This window comes from Diabrotica undecimpunctata, chromosome 6 (assembly GCF_040954645.1).
Source record: "Diabrotica undecimpunctata isolate CICGRU chromosome 6, icDiaUnde3, whole genome shotgun sequence".
Lineage (NCBI taxonomy): Eukaryota > Metazoa > Arthropoda > Insecta > Coleoptera > Chrysomelidae > Diabrotica > Diabrotica undecimpunctata.
This window is the reverse complement of record NC_092808.1, coordinates 81385211-81412064: the sequence shown is the minus strand read 5'-3', so window position 1 is coordinate 81412064 and position 26854 is coordinate 81385211. Positions and strand designations below refer to the sequence as shown.

The 26854-nt window shown below is 30.9% G+C and overlaps 1 protein-coding gene across 1 annotated transcript in view; it reads left to right on the top strand.

Moving 5' to 3' along the window:
• alpha-Catr (alpha-catenin related) overlaps positions 1 to 26854 on the top strand; it is a 233368-nt gene that overhangs the window by 164656 nt on the left and 41858 nt on the right. The window contains exon 11 of the mRNA XM_072536256.1: positions 7659 to 7865. Coding sequence (XP_072392357.1) covers positions 7659 to 7865 — 207 coding nt within the window. The remainder of the gene's footprint in view (positions 1 to 7658; positions 7866 to 26854) is intronic.

Here is a 26854-nt window from a genome sequence, read left to right as displayed (position 1 = left end):
TGCACAGGAATTTGATTTGGTCTAAAGAATGGCTGTGGCCATTGGGGCTTAGGCACCTCAGGTTGCCATCGTGTAGGAGCAGGTGTATGAGTTAAATTGGATCTCTGTGTTTGTGAAGTCGCAGATGGTTTATTAGAAGATGGCAAGGAATAATTATGAGTTTTTTGGAGATATCTAATGTTATTTTCTTCCTGAATATATTGGATAGCAAGAGCGAGATTGGGTGGTCTCATGGATCGAATTGTTGATCCTAGGGGTTCTCTTAGGCCTGCCAAAAATGTGGTTAGAGCTTGTTGTTGGAAAAATTCTTTTTTACTTCTTTTAACTTCCTCGTTTTCCGTGTGTAATTCAATATGATTTGAAATGGTATTTAAAAGACTCATAACTTTTTCATGAAATTGATGGGGGTTTTCGTTTGGAGCTTGCCGAAGGTTAACTAAATCTCTAGTTAATGAGTTTTCGTTTCGTTGGTCTGCAAAATTTTGGACAAGAATTGATTTTATTGACGGCCAGTCTTTACAGCCGTATACGGAAATAATTTCTCTGGCTCTTCCTTTAATTTTGTTCATAATTCCCCGGGTAAGCATATGATTTTGAAAATTTTCGGGATTTGTATGATCCCAGAAATGGTTTAGAAGCATGGAAATAACATCAATAAAATTGTGGAGTTCATTTGGATTGCCGTCGTACTCTGGTACGATAGAAAGGTCTTTATTAACATCAAAAATGGGTGCCATATTAGAATTATTTGAAATGGATGCTGGTGTAATAATTATAGAAGGTATTTCAAACAAATTTGTGGTTTTAAAAATATGATTATTATCAACTAAATGTAAATCTGGTTTAATATTTTCACTAGATTCTATATTAGATTCAAAAATTGTTGAAAGAGAATCGCTTATTCTAAAGGATGATACTTGTGAATTGATATTAGAATTAGAAATAAGATGAAATTTGCTTACAGTAATAGGATGATGCTTGGATGCATTCCTTTTAGGTACAAGTTTCTTTTCTTCTTTAAGTTTCTTTTCAGCTTTCTTCATAAATATGTTTCTGTGCCAATTTGCCTGGAATCCGTGGGTTAAATAGCTGCAGTTTTCCCTGGATTTGGTTCGGTAGCGGGTAAACGTTTGAAAACGACGAGGATCTTCTGGAGACTCTCCCACTAATCCACTGAATGCGCCACTTAAGGGTTGTCACTCCCGAAGGTACTTTTTAAAAAGGCCCTTTTAAAGGTACAACTGACAGAGTAACAGCACTTTATTTAATATAATTACAACTGACTTTAAAATGAAAATTTACAGTATTTATATGAAATTAATTGATGACAACTTGTCTGCAATATGTGTCGAAACTGCTGATCGGCTGGACTATTGAACTGCAATACTGCTGACAATCGGGGTTAATGTATCGTAATTCGTGTTATACCACTTTCGCAAATTTTGAAGCCAGGAAATGCGTCTTCTTCCCGGTCCTCTCTTACCATTTACTTTCCCTTGGAGAATCAGCTGGAGAAGGCCGTAACGTTCTTTATTTCTCATTACATGACCTAGATATTCCAACTTTTTAGTTTTGACGGTCATGAGAATTTCACATTCTTTCCCCATTCTACGCAGGACCTCCACATTAGTAACTCTGTCAACCCATGATATACGTAAGATGCGCCTATAACACCACATTTCGAAAGCTTCGAGCCGATTCATAGATGCAACAGTCAGTGTCCATGCTTCCATTCCGTAGAGCAGAACTGTGAATATGTAGCAGTTCAATAGACGGCATTTTGTTTTTAATGATATGTCTCGACTGTTGAAAATAGTTCTCATTCTAACGAATGCTGCTTTTGCTTTTATTATTCGCTGTTTAATTTCTGTTGAGTGGTCCCATTGGCTATTTAAATTGGTGCCTAGATATGTATATTGCTCGACTCTTTCGATATTCTGTTGGTTGATTGTAAGTTGAGCGTTTAGTATTGGTTTTTTACTAATTGTCTAGAGTATTAACAATTCGATTTTCAAATTTTGTTATGTGCCTAGTGATTCTTCGAAAGTCATGATCTACACATTGTCGCTATCAAAGCAACTGCACGCAATTTAAACAGACCTCGTTATATCATTTTTTCTCGTAAAAGGTTATTATCACTTTTCAATAAAATTAAAGTTGACGAAGAATACCTCCATCTCTACTAAAAAGCAAAAGTATTGCTTGAAGAAATTGGTGGTATACTTCTTATGCCGAGTATCGTTGGAAGGCAGTTAAATCGCTCGAACATGCCTGCGACAAATTTATCCAATATTGCCTGTATTGCAAAACACCGTAAAGTAGACTCGGCACTATCTGGTCTGTTACCATCAAATTTTGTGGCTGGTTGAGAAGTTAAATAGACATTTTGTATGCATTCGGCAGTGCTGCCCAAGAAAACTACATCTATCGTCAAAGCAGAACGTAAAGTTTGGAAAGCAGCTGTGACTCTCACCACACTTACTCCAAAGATCAGCTTTAAAATGCTTAGATAAATGCAACCAAAAATATATCCAAATATTTTTGCAAATATTGAATACCATATATGATTCCACTAGTATCCCAGAAACGACTTTATCAAGACTAAGAAGATTTATAAACTACTTGTGCAACACAATGAGTAAAAACAGGCTTAGCTATCATGAACATTTACTAAGGGATAGAAAGTGATGTGAATAAAGAAGTGGATACATTTACAATAAAAACGAAAAATTCATTCTGTAATACTTACCCATATAGAGCAGAACATATACAGGCAATATATCAATAAAAATAGCCAAACACATAAAAAGGAAAGAAATAACACCAGATTTCAGAACAAACTACAACTAAGGCAAATCTATTAAAAACAACAAGAGCCAAAAAAAACCAATTGCACAGTGATGTATACAAATTTACATTGGTCAAACTGGTAGAACTTTTAACAAACAGATAGCAGAACACAAAAAGGCGTCCAATAAAAAAAACAAATTGTATGTACGCCCTTAACCTTCTAGATCATAATCATTCTTTTAATGAACAATCTCAAATTCTACGCATTCAAAATAAAAGCCTTAAGCTATATTTATTAGAATCTATAAAAATTAACAAAATAAAAAATACAGACATAATTCCGAATGACCAACTTAAGAAAAACAGTTCTCCCCTCCTCAAGTTGTTTAGTTGAAGACTATAAAATGTAAACGCATGCCAAAAATAGATCACTTGAGAAAGGCACTCTGTCGAAACAGCTGTGGTGATAATCACATCACATTAGTTATTTTATAATTTTTTTAGTCGCTTTAGTTTCTTAAATATTAAACCCTGGCTACATCCGTTTAATGAACATATCACGCACTAGAATGCCCTAAAAATGTACACTAGTTTTGTTTTTGTAGTTTTCGTTGTACTTGGTGACTTCACTTTTATTATATTACTTAAATAATTCCACAAGGCATTGGTTATAATTCAGACAGCTCTATTCTGGAAACGTTGTATAATTTTCAAGTTCGAGGTGCTAGCAGAGCCCTACAAGCCATTCTATTGTTACATCAATACAGCTTTATAAAAAGCTCTGGTTTGTTAGATTTATTTGCAATTTCCTGCCAATCATCCATTAGGTGTGTCTTAATCTAATTTTCAATTGTTTTCGTTTTATGAATATAAGCGATGTCCAAGTTATTCTTCTTTCAAGATGTAAACCTAAGTACTTTACTTCATTTTTTAAATAATCGCTTAACCAATTATTAACATATCTCTTTTCATTGTAAAGTTAAATTAAATTAATTTGATCTCATTAATACGATTTTCTATTTCCTTAATCACGTTTGAATTTATTCAGGCTAATTTGTAGATTTATTAACGCAGTCACTGGATTGGGATGGAGGGAAATTACTGCAGTGTCATCCACAAAGATCTCTGTAATTGTAATTTTTAAGGTGGGTAGGTTTGCAGGGAAAAACTGAAAGAGCATTGGTTTCAACGCGCTGCCGTGCGGTATTTCTGATATAGTTAGATATAAGTCTGAACATTGTGTTTCATATTAAACTGAAAAGTGTCTGTCACATAAGTAGGATTTCAGAAGGTCTTCGAAATGATAGGAGAGTTACGTTTTTAGTTTAAACTGTAGATTATTATTATGCCAAACTTTATAGAAGGCCCGACATATTAGGAAATACTTCTGAGCAACATCGCTTACTTTTCTAGAAAGTGCTTTATACATCCGACTAATTTATAGAGTTGCCATAATCTAAACTTTTTCATAACTAAAAATAATAATGCTCCAGGGATAATAATGCTTCGTTCCATAAATTTAATTTAGAGAAGAACATTTAACGATACAAAAAGTAAACTAGCTCTAGCCTGTCTGGCTATATCTTCCATTCAGACCTCTATTGTAATTTTCTCCTCTATTGTCTTACATTCATAGTTTTGAGGTCGTGTTAAACGCTATTCAATCATCTTATTCTGGATCTTTTCATTTTCGTATTTCTATCGACCTCCATTATAGCATTTTATTAATTTTGTATGTTCTTATCTCTTTGCATGTCCGAGCAATGACAGTCTCTAACCTTTAACAAATCTTACAATATCCTACCCTTCATCGTTTCTCCTGCTTCTTCACGTGCCGTGTTCGTCTTGAATCGAGCCGTATTTTTTTTTCAGTATCTTTCTCTCGAATGTCTTAAGTTGCGCTTCATCTTTTTTGTCATTATCTACGGCTCCCAAACAATAAGGTACTACAGTTCTAATTAGTGTTCTGTAGATAGTCACTTTGGTTCTTTTGTCTAATAACGATGGTATTAAGCTTATCCCTATAACGCCGAATTTTTAATGTATTAAAAAAAAACAGTTTTTTTTTTAAATATTAGGTGTTTTTTTTAAAAACGTTACGAAATCGTCACAAAAGTCCTTTGTTTAGAAATAACTCATGATTTAAATTTTGAAAAGTTTTGATTTTTTGCTTAATTTTACATACATAGTAATGCACAATATCGATATAAAAGACATAATAAATTTGAAAAACATCAATTTATTATAAATTAAATACAAAAATAGAAGTTATTATGTAGTGTGGAAATGTATAAAACAGTTCTTTTCCTTTGTAATGCACAGGTGTACTTTACATTTGATGCACATATATACTGGAGCACTTCTACAATTGATATTTTTACACCTACCCCTATCTGTGACCATGGGCAAGTGATCAAGCCCATCTAGACGTATGTCTGCTACCGGAATACTTTTAGTGGCTGGACCTAGCTTCTTTTTTGAAAATTCTGCATCTGTGCTGGTTTTTGATGGACGACCCCTTTTTGATTGTTGGGTTCTTTTCCCTTCCAATAGCAGTGCCTCTGCAATGCTCATTTTGAATTCTTGGAGATTAACTATGTTTCTTTTAGGTAGCTGCAAGGATTCGCAGTCTCTTCTGTAAATGAGCCAAGAGTTTACCACAGTAACATCTAAAAAGTGAAAAAACAATTTGTGATAGAACTTTTTAGATCTAATATGAATTCTGTAAAGAGCAATTAATGCATCCATTAGGTCCACTCCACCCATAAATTGGTTACAGGTTTTGACAATAGCTGGACAGGTAATTGTAATATTCTGTTTAGTCTTTTTGTCATATCGCTCGCATGTTTCAGTAGGTTCTGCAGACGAAAATGTTGATAGCAAATTGACTACCCGATTATCAGCCCATTTTACTGCTCTGACTTCAATATTATCTACTAGAGTCGAGACTTCTTGGAAGGATCCTTTACCTTTTTTTAGTAAATCTTTATCCTTGTTTAGAGGAACTCCCGATAAGCGATTTATCCTTACTGTTCCAAGGCAATAAATTTTCTTTTTTGCCAAATGCACCATCTGAGCTAGAGAGGTAAACCAATTATCGAAATATAGGAGATGATTTACACCTACAGGAATATGAGTGGCTAATTGCAGTACCACATTGGAACTAGCTCCTAAATCTGGTTCTCCAGTTACTGGTTGGATTTTTTCAGAATATATAAAAAAATCATACATAATTCCTTTCTCATCACAAAGAGCAAATAATTTGTAGCCCCATTTGTGTGGCTTGCTGGGTATATATTGTTTAATGCTAGATCTGCCTTTGAATGGTACTATCTGTTCATCAATACATAACATTTGAGGCATTGGAATTTCTCTAAATTTCGCCTGTAAATGATTTATCAATGGCCTTATTTTGAATAGTTTGTCATATGTGGTATTATCTTCTGGTATTGTCGAATTATCGTTAAAATGGATTTTGGATTTTATTTCTTCCCACCGATCCCTGGTCATTACTTCCGATACAATTAGACAGTTTAACTTAGTTTTCCAATACAATCTTGAGTTGGATAGTTTTACCATGGACATTGCCAATAAGGACCCTAAAAATTGTTCCAATTCAGGAATTGACAATGACAAACTTTTATTGGGATTTTCTTGAATGGCATACAAGTTTGACTGCTCAACTGTGTGAGTCAGAATATCTTCCGAAAAAAAATTTCTAAAATATTCCACAGGTCGCTTTACAACTCCAGACGGCTCTAGTTGACCTAACCATATAGGAAGTGGTTTAGCAGAATCTTCAGTTGACACATGTCGCCAAAGTGGATAGGTTTTACGACTCTTTGATTTTAATGTTTCTGGTGCAGCTACTGTTTCTCCACTGGCTTCACTTTCTTCAGTACTATCGTCAGATTCATCTATAATAAAAAAAGAGTATAAATGAGTCATTTCAAACTATAATACAAAGAGGCAAAGCAGTCAATACAAATGACTATAAAATTATAAAAAGAACTATAAAAATAATTACCCAAATCCTCGAAATTAATATCAGAACCATCTACAGTATCTGTACTACTCTCATCCATTAAGGGAAGACGTTTTTTGCCATAAAACGCTGCACAATCCATAATTATTTTGATCAAACTAAAAAAATCCAAAAGACGAGAGTGACGATTTCGTAACGCTTAAAATTTTCAATAAAAATACAGAAAAATAATTAATTTTAGCACATATTACCTTCGCCAAACGATAATCGTCCTTCTAGAAGTATGTAAAAAAAATCCAACGTTCATATGCTGCTTGATTCCAATTTATAACAATAAACACTCCACAGTACACTATAACCTAACTTTTCATTAGTGCACTGTCAAACAGAAACATCTCACGTGAATGTGCCGCGCGAACGTAATCAAAACGCGTTTGCTACATTTTCACTGAAATGTAACGATACCGATCCCGTCGGCGTAGCCGTCCTACATGGGTTATTTTGTGAATAAGACCAGTGTTTATCAAACGTTACGAAAACGTCACGCTCAGCGTTATAGGGTTATATTAGCATAGTATGCATGATTAAAATACATTTGTCATGTAAATTCATACTTTGGAAATCGTTCTCTAAATAAAAATTTAAAAGATAGTAATTTTGTTTTGTTAGTTAATTAATAATATAAAAAAAAATTCTCTAACAATTCTCAAACATAACTACCCCTCCCCCAACTAAAATTGTTATTTATTTCCATTAGATATAGTAGATAATATACATTGCATAACGAAAAGAAAAAAATCTGTATATTTGAATCACTTTAAATAAATTTTTTATCAATATATTTTTTCCGTACTTAATAATCATATGATCATATATATTGCAGGTTCCTTGTGGTGCCAACAAAAAGGACCTTCTTGCTCACTTAGATAAAGTACCAACTTTTGTCCAACGATTGCAATTCACCGTTAAGGACCATACAGTAGGAAAAGCTGCTACTTTTACTAAAGTCGATAATGTGATACAAGAAACTAAAAATCTGATGAACGTCATTTCAAAGGTTGTTACTACTTGTTTCGAGTGTGCCACCAAAGTAAGTAGAAATATTTAAATTCTGTTAGTGTATATTTTTGAAGTTAACGGAATGTCTGTTTTTATACAATTTTTTAAATTTAGTGCTGGTATTTGACTAAATAAATTTAGGGTCTGTAAAAACCAATAATTAGGTTTGTTTTAGATTAGAATTTAAAAAATACTATTTATATTTTTATGAAACACATACTTTTACTTTTGACTATAAAGTTTATCCCGTCTCTAGATAAACCACTTCCAATAGGATATTTCCACTGTATTTAAGGTATGGAATATCAAAATATTACAGTCCAAATCTAATACTCCCTAAGCCATAAACGTATATACAGGTTGTTTAAACATGTATTTTGTCCGAATGTCAATCATTTATTTTCAATTTATTAAATTCTTAACCCAAATATGTCTAAAACATATTTTTTTATATATTTCTTTAAACTTTCTTGTTATATAAGGTAACAAAAAAATATTTATCTTTAAAACACAATATTTAGGCTAACTAAGTAAAAACAAATATTGAGCAAAATATGGTACAAGAGATATATAACGTACCATTAAGTTTGGGTCTAGTATGAAAAATTTTTTTTTTAATATTTAAGACTAGGTTGCATTTTCAATACCTCTTTAGTTGTATTTTTGCTCTGTCATGGCACAATCTGCATTGAGTTGGTTTTTCTCGTGGAATTACCAAATGGTCTAGTCGGCTATAGCTAATATCGATGATTTCATTGGCTAATTGACAACCTCGAGAATAGGAAGGAGGTTTCTTAATTTCTTGTTTTAAAAAATTTTGCAATGGTGTTTCTAAATGTAACTGATCCAATTTTATTAAGTTGATTGTTTACATTTCTTTGACGCTGCCAAAACCTTCTCTTTCGAGGAGTGTTAACATAACCATCCAACATTAGAGTTTCCAGAAAAGCTTCTACCTCATAGTCCCGAATTTCTTGTTGATGATTTTTCTGTGTAGCATATCGATAATATTTTGATGTTATTAGCTTTCAAAGTTCCTTATTAAAGAAAAGTACAAACCCTTCCAGGGAACTTTGAGAATCATGTTCTTGGAAGTTTTCTACAATGTAGATTGATCGTCTGTCCAACATTTCTTACTCAGTGATAGATTTTTTTTAAGACATTTTTTTCTTCTTCACGTGCCATATCAGAATTATCCGACTTTGGCGATCACCATTACGAAGGCTGCTCTATCTTCTGCTACAATGAATATTTTGTCCTACATTTGATATCTCAGTACATTCAAGAATGTTTTTAAACAAGAAATCTGTTTTTCCAACACCTACATATATCGCCTTTTATTTTGTCGTTAAGGATCATTTGTTGTATTCGATATTGATTTCCCTTAACTATGTGCCCCAGATAAGACATTTTCCAATGTTTAATAATCATTAGCAATTCTTTATCTTTTTTGATCCTCTTTAGTACTTCCTGATTAGTTTTAATTGATGTCCAAATCATCTTCAGCATACGTCTACGAATCAAGATTTCCAATGCTTCTTTAATTATGTTCATGACTGATTTTTCTCTATAGTTGTTTTTATGATTAGGTTTACGTTGAATTTTTTTTACTGGTCGTTTTTCTTTCACTTTTCTAGCTATCTGGTATTTCAAGTTTACTTTTCATGCCCAGTTTTTTTGGATTGTTTGGTTTAAGGTTTTTTGTGAGCTAATTCCATTTCCTATCCATATCCATCATTCCTATCTGTTTACCTAAAAAAACTCACATTTTTAGATTAACCTTATAATGTCATTTATTATTTTTTGGTCATACAAAGATTTAGGTAGATATTTTCCTTTTTTGAAGGAAATATATTATAAGCCTGTCGTACTGCCGCCAGTTGGCTTATTTTACATCTTACATTCAGTCATCATACCTAGTTTAGGATTTTGGAACACTGTACCAGCTTGTACAAGTTTAGAGGATGGGTACCATGTATTTTTTAAGTATCTCGATAGTCTCCGAAGAAAGGTGTTATTCTGCCATCTTCTACCTCACAGTCATTCAAGATAATATGGTTGACTGTTTCAGGTCTTATAGTACAGAGTTTACAGCGTAGTTCTTAGTAATTCAGTCCGATTAAGACATATCTGCCCAATATGCATTTTGACATGTGCTTGACCTAATATATTTCAAATAACCAGTAAGAGTTTTGTTGTCAGTCTTTTTTTCTTTTGCAAACGATGATTTTTAGCACTTTCATGGCCGGCTCTGGACCAAAACATTTTGTAGCTGTTCTGTATCCATGATTTCATTTATGATGTTACAGATTTTCTCCAAGATTGCGGGAAGTCCAATAGAGCCATCATAGCCGATGTTAGTGTATCATTCATAGCTCCTGTCGTCTTAAAGCAAGCAACTCTTTGCAGCTGGCATACGACTCATATAAATGTTATTTTTCTTGTATATGTAATGATATATAAATGTATACGTAATAAGTGCGTCTGACTACCGTTAACGTAATTCCTCCTTCTCATTCCTTGAACTCTTGTCAGGGCGTGGTGACACTCTAAATATAATTAGCTTGCTGTTTAAATTCGCTGCGATTCTGTGCCATATCCACAGCTTCATGTAGGAATTTTCTTACCAGAGTCTTTATTTGGTCTGCCCATCTTGTTGGAGATCTTCCTCTTGGCCTTCGACCGTCTACCTTTCCTTCTACTACAAATATTTCCATGGTACCCGTTCTTATATCTATGGTGTCAAAGTAAATTAGGTATGCTCGGTTTACTTTCTTTAATAGCCTTTTTTAATACGCGTAGATTTTTTCTATATACCTACATTTTGAAAGTTTCGATCTGTGTCCTATCGATTTTTTTGAGAGTCCATTTTTCAGCTTCGTATATATCAATGGAAAAAATAAGGGCATAGATCAACCTAATATTGGTATTTCTTGTTATCGTTTGGCCTTTTTATATTTTAGTCAATTTAGCTGTTGCGGTTTAATCAATCTGTCTACCACTTCAAAATTCGCAACTTAGTGTATGTGCGATAGTTTGTTATATTTGCTATGTCAACGATCTTTATTTTTGTTTTTTCGGTGTTATTCTGAAGTCCGAATTCTCCGCTTATCCGGCTTAGCCATTCATTGAGGGTAATCATTTCGACTTCATTCACTGCTAGTATAAGTGTGTCATCTGCGTATCGCAGGTTGCTAATTTTTCCACATCCTGTAGAGATTTCTTCATCCTATTTGACTCGTACTTTTCTTATTATATATTAAAAATATTATGTTGTATAATATTATGCAGTCCTGTCCAGTTCCTTTCTTTGTTTTGAGCTCATCTGAATATATTCCATAAATTTTAACATTGGCTGAGTTTTCATCATACAGATTTTTCTTATTAGCTTAACTAGGTGGTCAGGTACTCCCATATTTTCTATTATACTCCAGAAGGGGTCCCATTTTACGAATCGAAAGACTTTGTGTAATCTGGTACGGCGTAACTATGGCTCTATTATTAATATGGTCTATTTGCTGATTTCAAATAAGCCTTGAGTCTAATATTGTCCCTAGATCAGGATCTAATCCCTCTAAATTTCTCATTTTGGTAAAATACACGATTTTAGACTTCGTAGGCTTATGTTGGGTCCTAAATATAAAGTATATTCTGTAATAAATTATAGCCAAAGTCTGTTACACTCTATCACTGACTATGTCTTTAAGTTTGCCGTGAGCTCAGAATGCCAGGTCATCCCAGAATAGGACCAGATTTCACAAGACAGGAAATAAGATTCCACCGTTCGGACAGCCTTTGACTATTTGTTCTGACAGTATATCTTTAGTAACATTCCTTATATCACATGGTTGGGGATTATTGGTCTATCCATTTGCAGCTTGTCACCTATTCGTTTTAGACGAATCGCCCATTTAAGTGCTTTGTAAAAGATTCCTCTATATCGAGAAATTTAACCGACATCATCTCCAGATTTTTCAGAATGTACTCTATCTTCTGTTCGAGATGATGCAAATTTTTTATAGCGAGTTCTGACCAATACTGCAAACTGTCCCTAGTCTGTTGTACTTTTAACCAATACACCATCCCTAATGTGCTTATCGAGTAGTTTTTCTGTAATTTTTAGTACTCATTGACATCAGACATATAGACCTCAAGAACCTAGCTTAATTCATTCCGGTTTTGCTTAATGTGGGTACTAAAGCCACTCTTAAAGTTCTTAAAGGGTCAATGGTTTGGATATATACTTTGGTTCTAAGCTAGCCTGTAGTACCTATCGTATAAATATCGTCCAGAGCCGGTAATTTAACGGCAAGAATGAGTTTGATCATTTGGTTTTGTTCTGGCTTGCCACTTCTTTTGCCATATGCCAGATTTTCCCAGAACTAAAATTTATACTATCTAGTGCAATCTACTGCTATTTGTATAGTGGTATAAGGTTTAGACTTTGAAAAGCTTACCCTGAAAAGTTCTTTTAGGGTTTATTTCTTCACAATTCTAAGTTCATTTTGTTGTGAGGAAATAAATATATATTATTGCCTTTCTAACGCTAACATTCCATCTTCTTGAAATTGTTTGGCGACCATGTATAGGCCCAGTGTATGCCATATCGTTCATTAAAACGTAAAGTAACCTGTATTAAATAATATTACAATTTTGTATATTATGTTTGCCAGTCTGTTATACGACGGTTTCGATCATTTTCCTTGATAGTCTATATTACCTAGTATTTTAAAACAGACATGTTGATGGCCTGAACCGGTTCTGGGAACCTGAGTCGAGACAAATTTGTGATTGACAAAAAGTTTGCGACAATATTCTTTACTAAATATAGTTTATGTAATAATATATACAACTTAACCCAAAGGTTATAATAATATTATGTTTCTTATTTTTATTAAAAATAGCTTTACCCTTTTTTCCGTCACAAAGCAGTAAAACCAGTTACATTCTGGACCAATTTTTAACCTGTAACTTAACCTGTATGTTGATTGTAGACATGTAACATAATTTTTTTACAATCCTAATATCACAGAAAATAATTTCCGAAAAAAAAATAAAGAAAAAATTAAGATACATGAAATAAGCCTGTGTAAGGACATACTTTTTAGTGAGTTTGATCGTGAAGAAAATGTTAATTTTCACGATTTTTTTGTAATAATTTTTTTACAAATAATCTTCGATTTCATTCTCTAATATTCCTTAACTTAAAAAGTGGATAATTAATATATTACTTTAATTGCAAATATTTTGTAATCTGTAAATAAAAATGTAGTTTCTAAATTAGTAAGTATCTTAGTTAACTTAAGCTGCACATAACTTTGCCGCTACTTTTGTGCTGCTAAAGAAGTAAGTTGTATTTTAAAAATTAACGATAGACATAAACGATAGATAAATGGTTTTGGCCGATGTTATTTATTTCGTCTTGATTAATAAAAATATTTTTAGTTGTCTGTGCGTAATTTCTGTTTTCTATATGCCAATATTTCGTTACCCCTTTCCACTAGATCTTAGTAATCTATCTACGTTTTTTGTTTTTTTTTATTTTTGAATATTTATTGTCACGTAATTAATTTCTTCTCTTTGCTGTTTTAATCCATTTACTAACCGTTGTAGATACTTGTGTTTGCATATTTTTTCAAGTATGTAGTAAAAATACTTAATTACCAGATATTTAATATTATATATTTGTCAAATTTTCAAAATCTGTAAATTTATAAATTTAGAACTATTAATATAATATCTTTTAATATCTTATTATCCCTTTAATATATTTTATATATCTTTTTTTTATTTTTTTTACAAATTTCTTTACTTTTTATAATTTCTTTAACTTTTGATAAAGTTATAAACTTGTTCTTCTTTAAGTCAGAAGCTTTCCTTTCACTTTCCTTGTACTTTAAACATTTTGACATACTTTTTTTATTACATATTAAGATATGTATGAGTTAATATTTTTATTTATGTATGCGTGTACATTGGATATTAGGCAGTACTTACTGTATTATATGTTTTCATTTACAACTGAAGATAATTAAGCTAACTATAGCCGCTTATGTTTAGATATTTTTTTATTTTAGATCAAATATATTTCCAACTAAACTTTATTATTAATTTAGAAGCTGTTGAGCTATTACTCTAAACAAATACCCAAATTTATTCACACAACTTTATTTTATAAATTCGGATTTAAAACAGATCTAAAAGTTTTTAAATACCAAAGTTTAATTAGCCAATACTAGCATCTGATGGAATGTTTCTACTTAATTTAGTTCTCTATAGCGTTACCACAAAGAATTAGAATTCCATGCGCAACCTTAGATGATAGACCGCTACCAGAGAAATTCAGTCCACAAACCCTTCGTAGAATAATCAAATTGCAAAGCTCAACTCTGCCAAGATAGCATTTTGGTGATTTTGTTTTCTTGCGTTTGGAAATACTAACATATATTTTTTTCTAATTATTTTTTCGTTTTTCTTTTAACAATGGTAGCAAAACTTTTAAAGTAAACTCTTAAATCTTTACCCAACTAAATTGGCTTGCACAAGGCTGCTTGCTACTAAAATATTGTAATAGTAATGGAAAAAATAATCTTAAACAGATTTTAAACAGTTTATTAATATTTTGATTTATTTAAGTTTTATTATACCGCTTTCAAATTTTAAAAATTATTACTCTATTTCTCTTATTCTATGATTAAGTATTTTTAAGAAGCTGATATAAAAATAAGATGAAAATATAAAAACTAATAAAATCATATAGTTCAAATAACAGAACAAATTGACAAATAATAATGCTCTGTTAAAATACACCTTCTGGTCGATATCAGATATAAAATGATAGCGATTAAGCTTTTTAGGAAGTTATTTGTACCTAGACCAGGAGCTGTCATATAGTCAGAAGATATTTCTGTTCTTAGTCTTCGCTTTCAAGGTAAATATTCCTGAGGTCTTTCTGTAATTAACCGGATTTTCACAGAATAAAATAGATTAGTCCAAACTAACGCTGAACAAATAGCTCCCAAATAAGCCGTTTTTTGAACAAAAAAGGAGAACACAATAACAAATTCTAAGTCTGTAAAACCGGTTAAGAAGTGTAAAGAATAGAATAGTCCCATGTGTATCTCAAAAAATATAGGCGAACTAATTTAAAATAGGTATGTAAAATAGAGGTAATAGTGAGATTAAAAAACATATTATTTTGAATATGGCTTTTTGGCTTACGATACCGTATTTATTGCCCAATTTTACGAAAACGTTAGTACTTGGCAAATTAAAAAGTGTCAGTTTTGAAGTAGTGTATAAGTTTAGTTACTGGTTCTAAAAACATTGGAGATAGAAAGAATTAACCAACAAAATAGACTTACATAGTAAAAAAACTACACTGGATACAATCTTTGCTAGGATATTGGATAAACCACAAATTGTTCTAAATGGTATATGAAACTACTGAATAAAAAAATTAAATTTGATATATTCAAGGTATGTGAATATAAGCATGGAATAAATTACATTGCAACTGCGTTTCTACAACGAAACAGAATTGTATACCATTTGCCAAAAACAAAATATACTTATAAACAAAATGTATGCCTTCTCAAAACATTGACCGAAAATTATTAGAAAAAATTATATTTCGTATATACTATAGTTTTCTTTTGCCGCTAAACTATAGAGTACTTTACTCTATAGTTATACATAGCAACTATATAAAAAAATATTTATAACAAAATGACGTGTATTAAAAAGTCTGTAATTTAAAATTATTTTAGATTATACAGTTTCATTCGGAACAACGGACCTGTTTATTACAATACCCTGTTTATTAAAACATTTTTGAATATATTTTTCAAAAATATAAAATTTATTTGTATAAGGTTTTAGAGGTCTAAAGTTAATAATTTTTGAAATATTTACACTTTTACACTATTACACTATTACATTACATTACACTATTACACTTACAACAAAATGTAAATGGCATGCCATAGTTTTTCTAGTGCAGTGTAATTTTAAAGTAATTTAATATTTTTGACATCTAGCCATACAATATTCAGTTTGATCTCAATTTAAAATACAAATTTTTCTAATTTTTTTTAATAATATTAGTATTCTATTTTTTAGAGAATATAACAATCTTTCTTTTAATATCACATTGTATATATCCAGAATGTTTTTTTTCCAGATATTTAAAAAAGAACTTTAGATTTGATGTTTTCGCAGTTTTTGCATTAATACATTTTGTGTACCTTCCAATATATAACAAACAAAAATTTTAAAAATTATAACCTTATTTTATAAACATAAGTCAAAATATCAAATATTAAAAAATGTACGCTATTAAAATACTATTAAAAAAGTAGCCCAGTGGAGTAAGTCCTGGATATCTTGGGGTTATTCAACAGTACCGTATCTGATTCAACTGTCGCTGTAGTAATATTTAGCACAGGCCTAACATTTATTATATCAGGCGGTGATGAGCCGTCATGTTGAAACCACATGTTTCATCTATTTCCCAATGGAACATCCTTTAACAAGCCAGCAACTCGTCTATTAAAAACCTTTGATACTTATTGCTCATAATCGTTTGGTCAAAGAAATAAGGTCCAATGACATATTATCTAACAATGCCTCCCCAAACATTTAAAAACGTTCAACATCCACCTGTTCGGAGACATAGCAAGAAATATATGAAGATTTTCATCGAAGTAATAATGATAATCATGTCTGTTATGAACCTATTGCAATGAAATGTCGATTCGTTAGGAGATATAATATTTTCCAAGAAATTTACATTTCAATTTAACATTTTTTCCACCAACATACAAATATTCAATGTTCTTTAAAAACCATTTACGATTAAATCCTGACGCAACTGAATTTTAAATCTGTAAAATTTGTTTTTCTTAGTAATTTTCCAACTGAAGTTGTATTTACTCTGTATTACGGCTCAATTCGCACGTACTTATTTGTGGAGACTCTATTACATGTAATATAACTCTAAATTCATTTTTATTCGCTAAAATTGTTTTTTGTATTAACGGTTTTTAATATTATCCGAACGAACAAAGCAGTTTAAAAGTTTTTCGAAATCTTTTTTTGTATGATATCTTCTGTGCAGATATTTCCCATTATACACTTTTAAAGCTTTAAAGCTAGTTAACAGTTTCTGAGGCATTCGCCAAATAAAAATGGCACATATATGTTAATTCTTCAGTTGAAAAATTCATGCGGTCTGCAATAGACGCCATAAGCCACTAAAGCGTTACGTCGTACGTCGCATAGAGCGTTTGAAGCTCGCCGGTAACATGCCGGTTGGCATAGTTATCAGTCAAAAGTCAAATGCGATCTTTTAACTTGTTTTGTTCAAAATGAAGGATGAAACAGTATTCATTAAATGTTCTTTTATTAAAAAAGATAAACAATCTTAATTTGTAAGGCAGTAAAGAAATGCCTACCAAAAAATGCGACGTACGGGTGGAACTGATTTAGTTTCAGCAGCACTTATAAGAAATAAGTTTACCACAGGGAAGATTCTAATGGCAAAATGCCCCGAATACATATATTTATTTATTATTATTTAGTTAGATGATAAAAGTATAGTGTTTATCTTCACTTTTGTTTTCCCAACATTTCTGTTTTTCAATATTGCTTTTATAAGTTTTATCCCTGGCACCATATATTAATCCATTCTTCTTCCTATGCCGTCCCCATTAACGGAGGTTGGCAATCATATTTATAAAAGTTTCTCTCTCTTTTGCAATGTGGAATAATTCGTCTACAGTCATGTTTGTCCAGTCTCGAATATTTCGCATCTATGAATTCCTCTTTCTACCTATTCCCTTTGTGCCATCGACTCTACCCTGCATGATGACCTGCAGAAGACTATATTTATCAACCCATATTATAATTAACCCATTACTTTTGACAAATTCAATTAAACATTTTTTTTGTCTCTTTTATGAATTAATTATAACGCATACCAAGCGTACGTTAGAATGCTCGAAAATCCTAACTAAAGACGCTGCGTCCAACATTTAAAATCGCGTACAGCAGTTTCACGCTGCGTTCGGTTACAATAGATACCGCATCCATTATTTATTATAGACGCGACGTATGGCGTAACGCTGTAGGCGGAGTATAGGGTTTATTGGACATCACCGACCGTGAAGCTGCGTACAGCAGTTGGACGTTACGTTTAGCGTACAATACGAGTCCACATCCATTATTGATTGTATTAAGCATATAGACGCGACCTAAGGCGTGACGCTGTAAGAGGCGTACGACGTTTGTTAGAGACCATTGCTCTAAGTATACAGATACGACGTATGGCAGTAACGCTTTAGGCGGCTTACGGCGTTTATTGGGGACCACCGTCTGTAAAGCAGTTGTACGCTGCATTTAGTAAACAATCAGAGACTGTATCCATTATTTATTTTATTATGAATATTCTATATAATTATACAAAAAGTGAGGTTAGAAATAGGATCTTAAAACAGTATTGTTGAAATAATTACTTAAACTCGTTTTTAGCACAGATAAACTCTGTAGGTATATAAATTGGTCTAATAAATATAAAACATAGGTATAAATTGGTGTTTTATTATTGTTAAAAAAATATACATAACCAAGAAAGAAATCTATAATATATAAATTTAACTTAACTAATGGTAAAATTATTTAAATTTTGAACTGTCAACAAATCTATTTGTAATAGATAAATACTACGATGACGTTATTTATATACAGTGTGTTCCAACGAAAATTTGACCCCCTCCAGAAACTTAGAAACTAAGAGTTTCTTCAAAATTTAAGACAACACTTGTACTGGGAGGAGAACGAATTTTTATCCAAAATGCATGCCCTCAAATGTAACCCTCTTGTACCTGCTCATCATCCACCAGTTTTTTTTGAATAGCAAGTGTTGTCGAGTGGCACATCATTTGAAAGGTATTTTTTTTTTCTACACGACACTCTATTTTTTATAATTTAGGTAATAATTTTGAAGATAATTTTGGATTTAGCTAATTTATTGGTTAAATATCAGTAATAACAAGAAAAACATAAAATTTTAACAAATTAACCAATTAAATGTTTTTAGTGACCTCCAATACAATAATTTTTTTTTTTAGTAAAAATATCACTTTTTCGTATGATTTTTTTGTAAAGATAATGAATCCTAAGTATCTTAATTAGTTTCTACCAGGTTACCTTTGATTTGAGATTTGTCAACGACCAATTAATCAGAGATATTATTGTAAAGGCTTACAAAAAGGGATATTCCATTGACGAAAGAATGAAATTATTTAAGCTCTACTCTAGAAATAATCAGTGTACTACTACCCAGAAAAAAACGTAAGTTACCAATACATTTAAAATTTAACTGATAAGTTTGAAGCTACAGGTGACGTTAATAACACAAAGCACGAAGTAGCCCGTCGAGTGCAAAATGTAGCAGTTTAAGTGGCAGTATTTTATTATTAATAAATGGATAATCGACAGTCTATCAGACAACTATCTCGTACATTTAGTGTTTATCGAATTATAAAATTTCATAAATTTCACCCTTCACCCAAACAGGATTACTTCATCGATTAAACTAAGATGATCCTGATCGTCGACTTTTGTGAAGAATTTAGTAACATCATAAATAACAACCAACCAATATCGATTGTATAATACGTGTTTTTCCGACGAGTGTATTTTTAGTTAAATAGTGAAGTGAATAGACATAATTGTTGTTATTGGAGTAACAGTAATCCTCATTTATTCACGGAGACACGCACATACACAAACTCCTCAGAAATTAAATGTCTATTTTAATTTGCCAGAAGACATTTGATCCGCTGATCACTGACACATTGGAATGTAATAATAATCTTTTGGGAGGATGAACTTACTTTCCACAGGACGGGGTACGGGGTACTCACATTATGATATACGCTTAAGACAATTTTTGAATCGATGTTTTCCACGGCGTTGGATTGGCAGAAAGGGGTCAATAGAGTGGCCAACCAGATCACTGTATCTTTCGTCTTTGGATTTTTTGATAGGGATACCTAAAATCAAAAATATTAGCCACTCTGCCTGCAGACCCTGAAGAACCCCGACAAAGAATAATTGTGACAGAATGCCGATTATTGACACCGAAGGTATTTCCAAATATACGAAGAGGCTTTGAAAATAAACTGTATAATTGTATGGAGGTCACAGGAGGTCCTTTTGAACATTTAGTTGGTTAATTTGATGAAATTTTATGTTTTTTGTTATTACTGATGTTCAACCAATAAATTAGTTAAATCCAAAATTATCTTCAAAGTTATTCCGTAAAAAAAATTGAGTATCATGTAGAAACAAATAATACCTTTCAAATGATGTGCCAGTCGACCACACTTGTTATTTAAAAAAAACTGGGGGTTGGTGCGGGGCAGTAGGGGGTTACATTTCAGGGCATGAATTTTGCATAAAAATTCGTTACCCAATACAAATTGAAGTGTTTTTTAAAATTTTGAACAAATACTTTCTTTCTGAGTTTATGAGATTATAGAGGGCGATACCTGTTTAGCCGCACGGGGAGAGTAGACGCGACCTTACCAAACTACCTTAATTAACCGAATGTCACTGCATAAAACAGGTTAGATCAAACCAACACTAAACAAATAGCTCCCAAATATTCCTTTTTTTTTCACAAAAAAGAAGAACACACTAACAAATTCTAAGTCTATAATATTCCATTGAGAAGGCTAAGGAACAGAAGTGTCCCATATGTATTTCGAAAAATATAGGCGACTGATTTAAAATGTCTATAAACCATAGAGATAATAGTGAGATTAGAATACATATTATTTTAAATATGGCTTTTTGGCTTGCTATACCGTATTTATTGCCCAATTTTACGAAGAGTGTTACGTTAGTACTTAGCAAATTAAAAGAGTCTCAAAATATTGGTGGCTTTGAAGTAATGTATAGTTTTAGTTGAAGGTTCTAAAAATATTGGAGATACAGAGAAGTAGGGGGAATTAACCAACAAAATAGACTCACATAGTGGAGAAATTACTGGATTTTTGTTAGTATATTCAAAAAAATAATAATAACATAAGCTTTTAAACAAAAAATATTTAAAAAAAAGCCCATGAAAGGTTTAATAATAAAAACCCTAACGGGCTACATCACAGAACGTTTACGAAATAACTATTCCCTCATCAGTGCTATCTGGATGTACATTTTTGAAGCCACCAAATATGTGGGTAAGAACCCTTTTTTGGCAAAAACCATGATGTTTATTTACAAAAGAAATTAATTACATGGCAACGTAAAACTCCACTGAAGTTGCTGACAAGATTTAAGACATATTCTGTGAATGGCAAAAATCACAAATTTTTATAAATGATATATTATTATGACACTCCTAAATAATAAAATAGACAAACAGTGATCTTACATCTTAAGTGTAAATCTTATGGTGATGATATAACCTATACAGGGCGATACCTGTTCAGCTGCACGGAGAGAGTAGACGCTCTATACGGTGTACGGCGTTTATTGGATACCATTGTCTTAAAAAAATAGAACTACAACAATTTTTCTTTGGTAACACAAGTACATAGTATTTATTTTATTAAATATTTTGAAGGATACATTTAACATTTGTTTTGTTTTCATACTTTATACGTTATCAAAACATAGACATCCTTATAAGTATCTACACTAAAAAGTTATGTAACAACTCTTATTCTTAAATACAATTTATTTAATTACCGCTAAATTTAGTAAAGGAAATTTGCTATAAATTACTTGCGGTAGATTTTAAAATTGGTTGTTTATTGAATTGAATAATTAATTTATGGATACTGACTACATTTATTTGTATGCTAAATATTATTTCGTAGCATGATGAATTACTAAATTTAACTAATTTTTGCTAACATAAGTTTTTATTTTCATCTTTGTTATTTTCTTGTGTTTCTAAAATCAGATTATAATTCTTATTATTGCAAAAAAATGTCCACAAAAACACAAAATCTATATTTTTTTGATATCTACAATACTAAACATGCTAAGTATGTACAACCTCAGCTACCAGCTTGTTAGAGGATGTTCAATTGATAATTAGACGAAATATGTGATTTCAACATTACGGAGCACCACCGCATCATCAACAAATGTTAGCGTTTGCTTAATAATAACAACAGTGACAGTTGAATCGTATATGGTACTGTGCAATGGCCTCCAATATATCCAGGACTTACACCACTCGACTATTTTTTGAGGTAGTCACTAATTTAGTATACAATGACGAACCCACACCACGAAATAACATGAAGATTCGTATACAAAATGCTTTTGCCAGCGTTGGAACTGAAATAAAAGACGTTCGACAGTCCTTTATCAACCGTATACGACTATGTCTCAAACATAATGGGCAACATTTTAAAGGTTATTACATAGTTAATAGTGTATTTATGAATATAGGTTATCAATTAGGTAAATATTATTTTTTAACTTGATGAACTATTATTATTATATTAATTTTTACTATAGAGCGTTCCACGTTAAGAAAATAACATTGTGGATATAGGGCTATGTATTTATTATGTACAATAGAAGCGCGGCGATGCCACGACGAACACAAGCACGATTCACGCTTGTAATATTTGTATTTTCGTTTCCACAGACATGAATTAAAATTAATGTTTTTTAACGTAATTGACCAAAAGTGCTCATTCGAAACAAGAAATGAAAAGTAGGGAAAATGATTTTAATTAAATAAATAGTATTTACAAAAGATGATTTTATTTTATATTATTTTAATTATAGTAACGACAGTTTATTTATTTTTGGGTGAGAATACCATATGTCATGAATAATGGAAATCAGTAGAAAAAAAAAGCTTAGCTAAATCATGCATTTTGGCGGCTACTAAAGACAAGCAACGGACCGCTTTGTATAGCGTGGTTGTCCAGCTGTCCGTTGGAATACATCTAATTACTAATTGCATACTTAAAATAATACGGTGTGCATATGTCAGCGATTTTATGTTGTTCTTTGACTACATAATGATAATAAGGCTTTGTGGTTCTTTAGTAGTTATTCTGACTTAACAGTTAAATGTTAATTGAAAATGAAAATTCGAAAATTAAGGCAAGGAGATATCTTGGACATCCGTGCAAAACAAAGTGTTTTAAATTTATTTAATTATCATCTAAATTTAAGAAGTGGTGAAAGTGTTAAAAGTTTAACCGATAAAGTAAGTGCTATGACGGGAGTAAGTTTTAGTACTATTTCTAAAATACGCAAAGAAGCTGCAGAAGGAGGACAAAGCCCATAAAAAAACAAGAAAACGTACCAAAGGTAAAGTGAACAACAGAAAGTTCAATTACGACGTAGTAGTTCATAAGAAGTAACGTGCCATCGTGCATAGTTTTTTCTTTAAAAATTTACCGCCGATATTGAACAAAGTTTTTGCACTGGTTAAAAAAGACAACGATTTTTTTTGCAAACGTTGTTTTGTGCAAGCGAGCAGTAAAGTCAAACATGATTGAACGGCCCGATGTTCTGAAATGGAGACATCAGTAGTTGCGTGAGATAAAAAAAATTCGTTCTCAAGGATACACCGTCGTTTATTTGGACGAAACTTGGGTGAATGTTGGACATTGTGTTTCCAAAGAATGGAATGCGTTTGTTAAGGGGTTGTCAACAGGCCTAAAACAGCCGACACAACGAGGCTCCCGATTTGTTATAGTACATGCGGGTAGCAAATTGAGCTTTGTAGAAGGTGCTGCTTTTTGGTTTAACTTGAACAAAAGTATAGCATGCATTTTATTTTTTTTTGATATTTTGTTTTTTTATAAAATTATTTGTTTGTTATGTATCAGTAGCTATACAAAATTTATTAATAAAAATATATAAAAACATAAAATTTATAGTTTTTTTTCTAAGTATCTGCAAAAGTATAATAAAATGGAAAACTAATACAAAGAAAATAGTGATCACAGTGTATATTGTATGGTTAGATATCAAAATGTTATATTCAATTATATAAAAATGACATTATACTAGAAAACCTATGACTTGTAAAGTATTGTGAAAATAAATAACTTTAGGCCTATAAAACAAGCACTTCATATTTAAAAAAGATGTGCTTTAAAAAACACAACTTTGGTTCATTTCGTTGTTCTGAGTGATTCTGTATAATCGAAAATAGTTGCAAATTTTAGACCTGTTTGATCAGTTTTGTTTCAAACATTTTTTATATACTCTGTAGTTTAGCAGTAACAAAAGAAAGTCAGAGGTTTGGTGCATTCTGTATATAATTGCTTCGCAAACTAAATTTTTGGTTGAGTTATAATGCAGTAAAGTACTTTGACATGATAAAATGTTTTTTTGTTTTTCTTTAAAATACCTACATAATAAAATAAATTTTTAAGTCTAATATTTGCACAAATCTCGCTCCATCAAATGTATACTGCAACTAATATAAATACAATTATTAGTCCATTAAGACCATTGTGTAAAAATTGTTTAATTGGAACAAAATTACCTGTATTTTACAAAAACTGACCTGAAAAAAAAAACCTTAAGATGCTGAAATATTTAACATCAAAGAAATAATTTTGATTTTATTAATGACTTTTTACTTTTGACGTTAGATTTTCTTTAAAAAAAATGATAAATAAAAAAGGTTTACTTCTTTTATTTTTGTTAATGTCATCATAACTTATAATATAATGAATAAATTATGAGCTAATACTTTAATATTATCTCGATACTTCTATAATTTTAGTTACACTCAGTCAATACTTTTGCTACCATTGTCTAATAAACTTCTAGTTAGCTTTCTAAAGGACACAATCACACTACACCATCAGACATACTTTCCACTCCGCACACTATTACAGGTTTAAAACTTTCAAGGACTCCAAAAGTAATATTTCCTCTACTGACAAAAACAGAAATCATATCAAATGTACTACACCAGAACAAGAACTAACCAATTAATGGGAGTGCGTGTCAAGGCATTTAGTGTGATAGCAAAAGCTTTACATATATCGCATTTTTGGGTTTGCGTTAAAATACCAATTTGTACCTGGCTTATTACATGGAAATGTAAATGTGTTTTTATTTGGAAATAAGCAATAATGGTATAAAAATGTCAAGTACTAAATAAGTATAATTACTTATTACATGAATTAAAAATTAACAAACAACTAAAGCAGACAAATAATTTGCAATAAATTATAATAAACGATAGTTTAAATTATGGAAATTACGGTAATCATATAATATACAGATTCCACCTTAAACTCTCAGCGAAACACTAACATATCGCAAATACTCTTGATTTGGCTATTTCTTAGTTTTGTAGTAATTGACTGTAAAATATCTTTTATTAGCATAATATTGGCCATCCAGATCTTCAAAATCCTAATAATAACGGAGCCGATTATGATCAGGTTAATTTTTGGTGGTGCTAGTTTGTATTGTGTTCGTTTTAGTTTTGTGAGGTAGATCGAAATGACTAATACATAAATAATAGTACATGCAATCATTTCTATTGATTTGTAAGACCGTACGACTATAATAAAACTATGCTGATAGAATGCTGTAGCTTCTGAGCTTACTTCTTAAAGTTTTATATTATAGTCACAAATGTAAAAATCATAATCGTTCCTAACTAAGTTAAATATTTATTTGCATTTTTATCAATATTGTCCAAAACTGTTTGCAGGTATTTTCCAAAAGGTCTGATATTTAAATTTATTATTTTTTAAATTTTAATTTATACATATATATATATATATATATATATATATATATATATATATATATATATATATATATATATATATATTATATTCGTATAATTTAATTTCCATCCTATATCTAAGAAAATACCACAATTAGAAATAAAGTACAAAGATATAAATATATATATATATATATATATATACTATATATATATATATATATATATATATATATATATATATATATATATATATATATATATATATATATATATATATAAGACCAGGGTGGATCGTGTGCCATCAGATCTTGTGTTGATAATTTATTCGTACTTTAAATAAAAGAAAAACGGAGAACCTGAGATTTTTGCCGTTTAGTAATAGTAGATTTAGAGAAATATTATGATACTGGTCCCTCCCGTCAAAGATCCTTTCAAAATATTGACTACAGAAAACGAAAAGAAGATTGCCCTTGAAGAACTTTTAAAAATCTGGATTCAGAGCATGGATATTAAATGTGAAAATAATATAATATGGATAACAGAAATAACAAGCTTTATAAAAGGCAACAAGAAAGGCAACAAGTCCACACTGTACAACCATTGTCTGCGAAGTTGATAAAGGAACGGTAGTGAATAAATAACATAGAAATTAAATAAAAATAAGCAGAAAACAGAAAAATATAAGTAAAAGAGAAATAACTAAATTTAGATAAATAAAAGAAAAGAAAGTTAGAATAACTTAGACAATAAGAGGGTCAAAATGACCATTGAAAATAAATCAATAATAAGTACTATACATATATGTAATAAAAAAATTAAAACAAAAAACAATAAAATAATTTAGGTATAACTAAAATACTTGCTGTAACACAAACCATAAATTTCCATTATCTTGAAAAATGTTCTATTCTTTCTACCACAGTCATTTAGCCACTTTATACGCCTAGATTCGATTACTAAAACATATCATTATCGTAGATCACCGTAAAAATCGCAAAATAGTAAAAAAAGGTTATTTTAAATTTTATTTCTAAGTAAACAATACGGTTTTGGACAATATTTTTATTGGATACATTTAAATAATTAAAAAATATTAACAGGAAAATTTATTGTTGTGATGACAGAATTCCATTATGTTAATCTCAGGGTATAGTTTTCCGTCATTTTAAATTTTCCTCATTTTTTTCTCACTATACTTTCTCTTTTCTTTCTCTAGATAACATTTTTTAAGCTTATTAGTTATTTCTATACTGGAAATATTGCATTTAACTAGT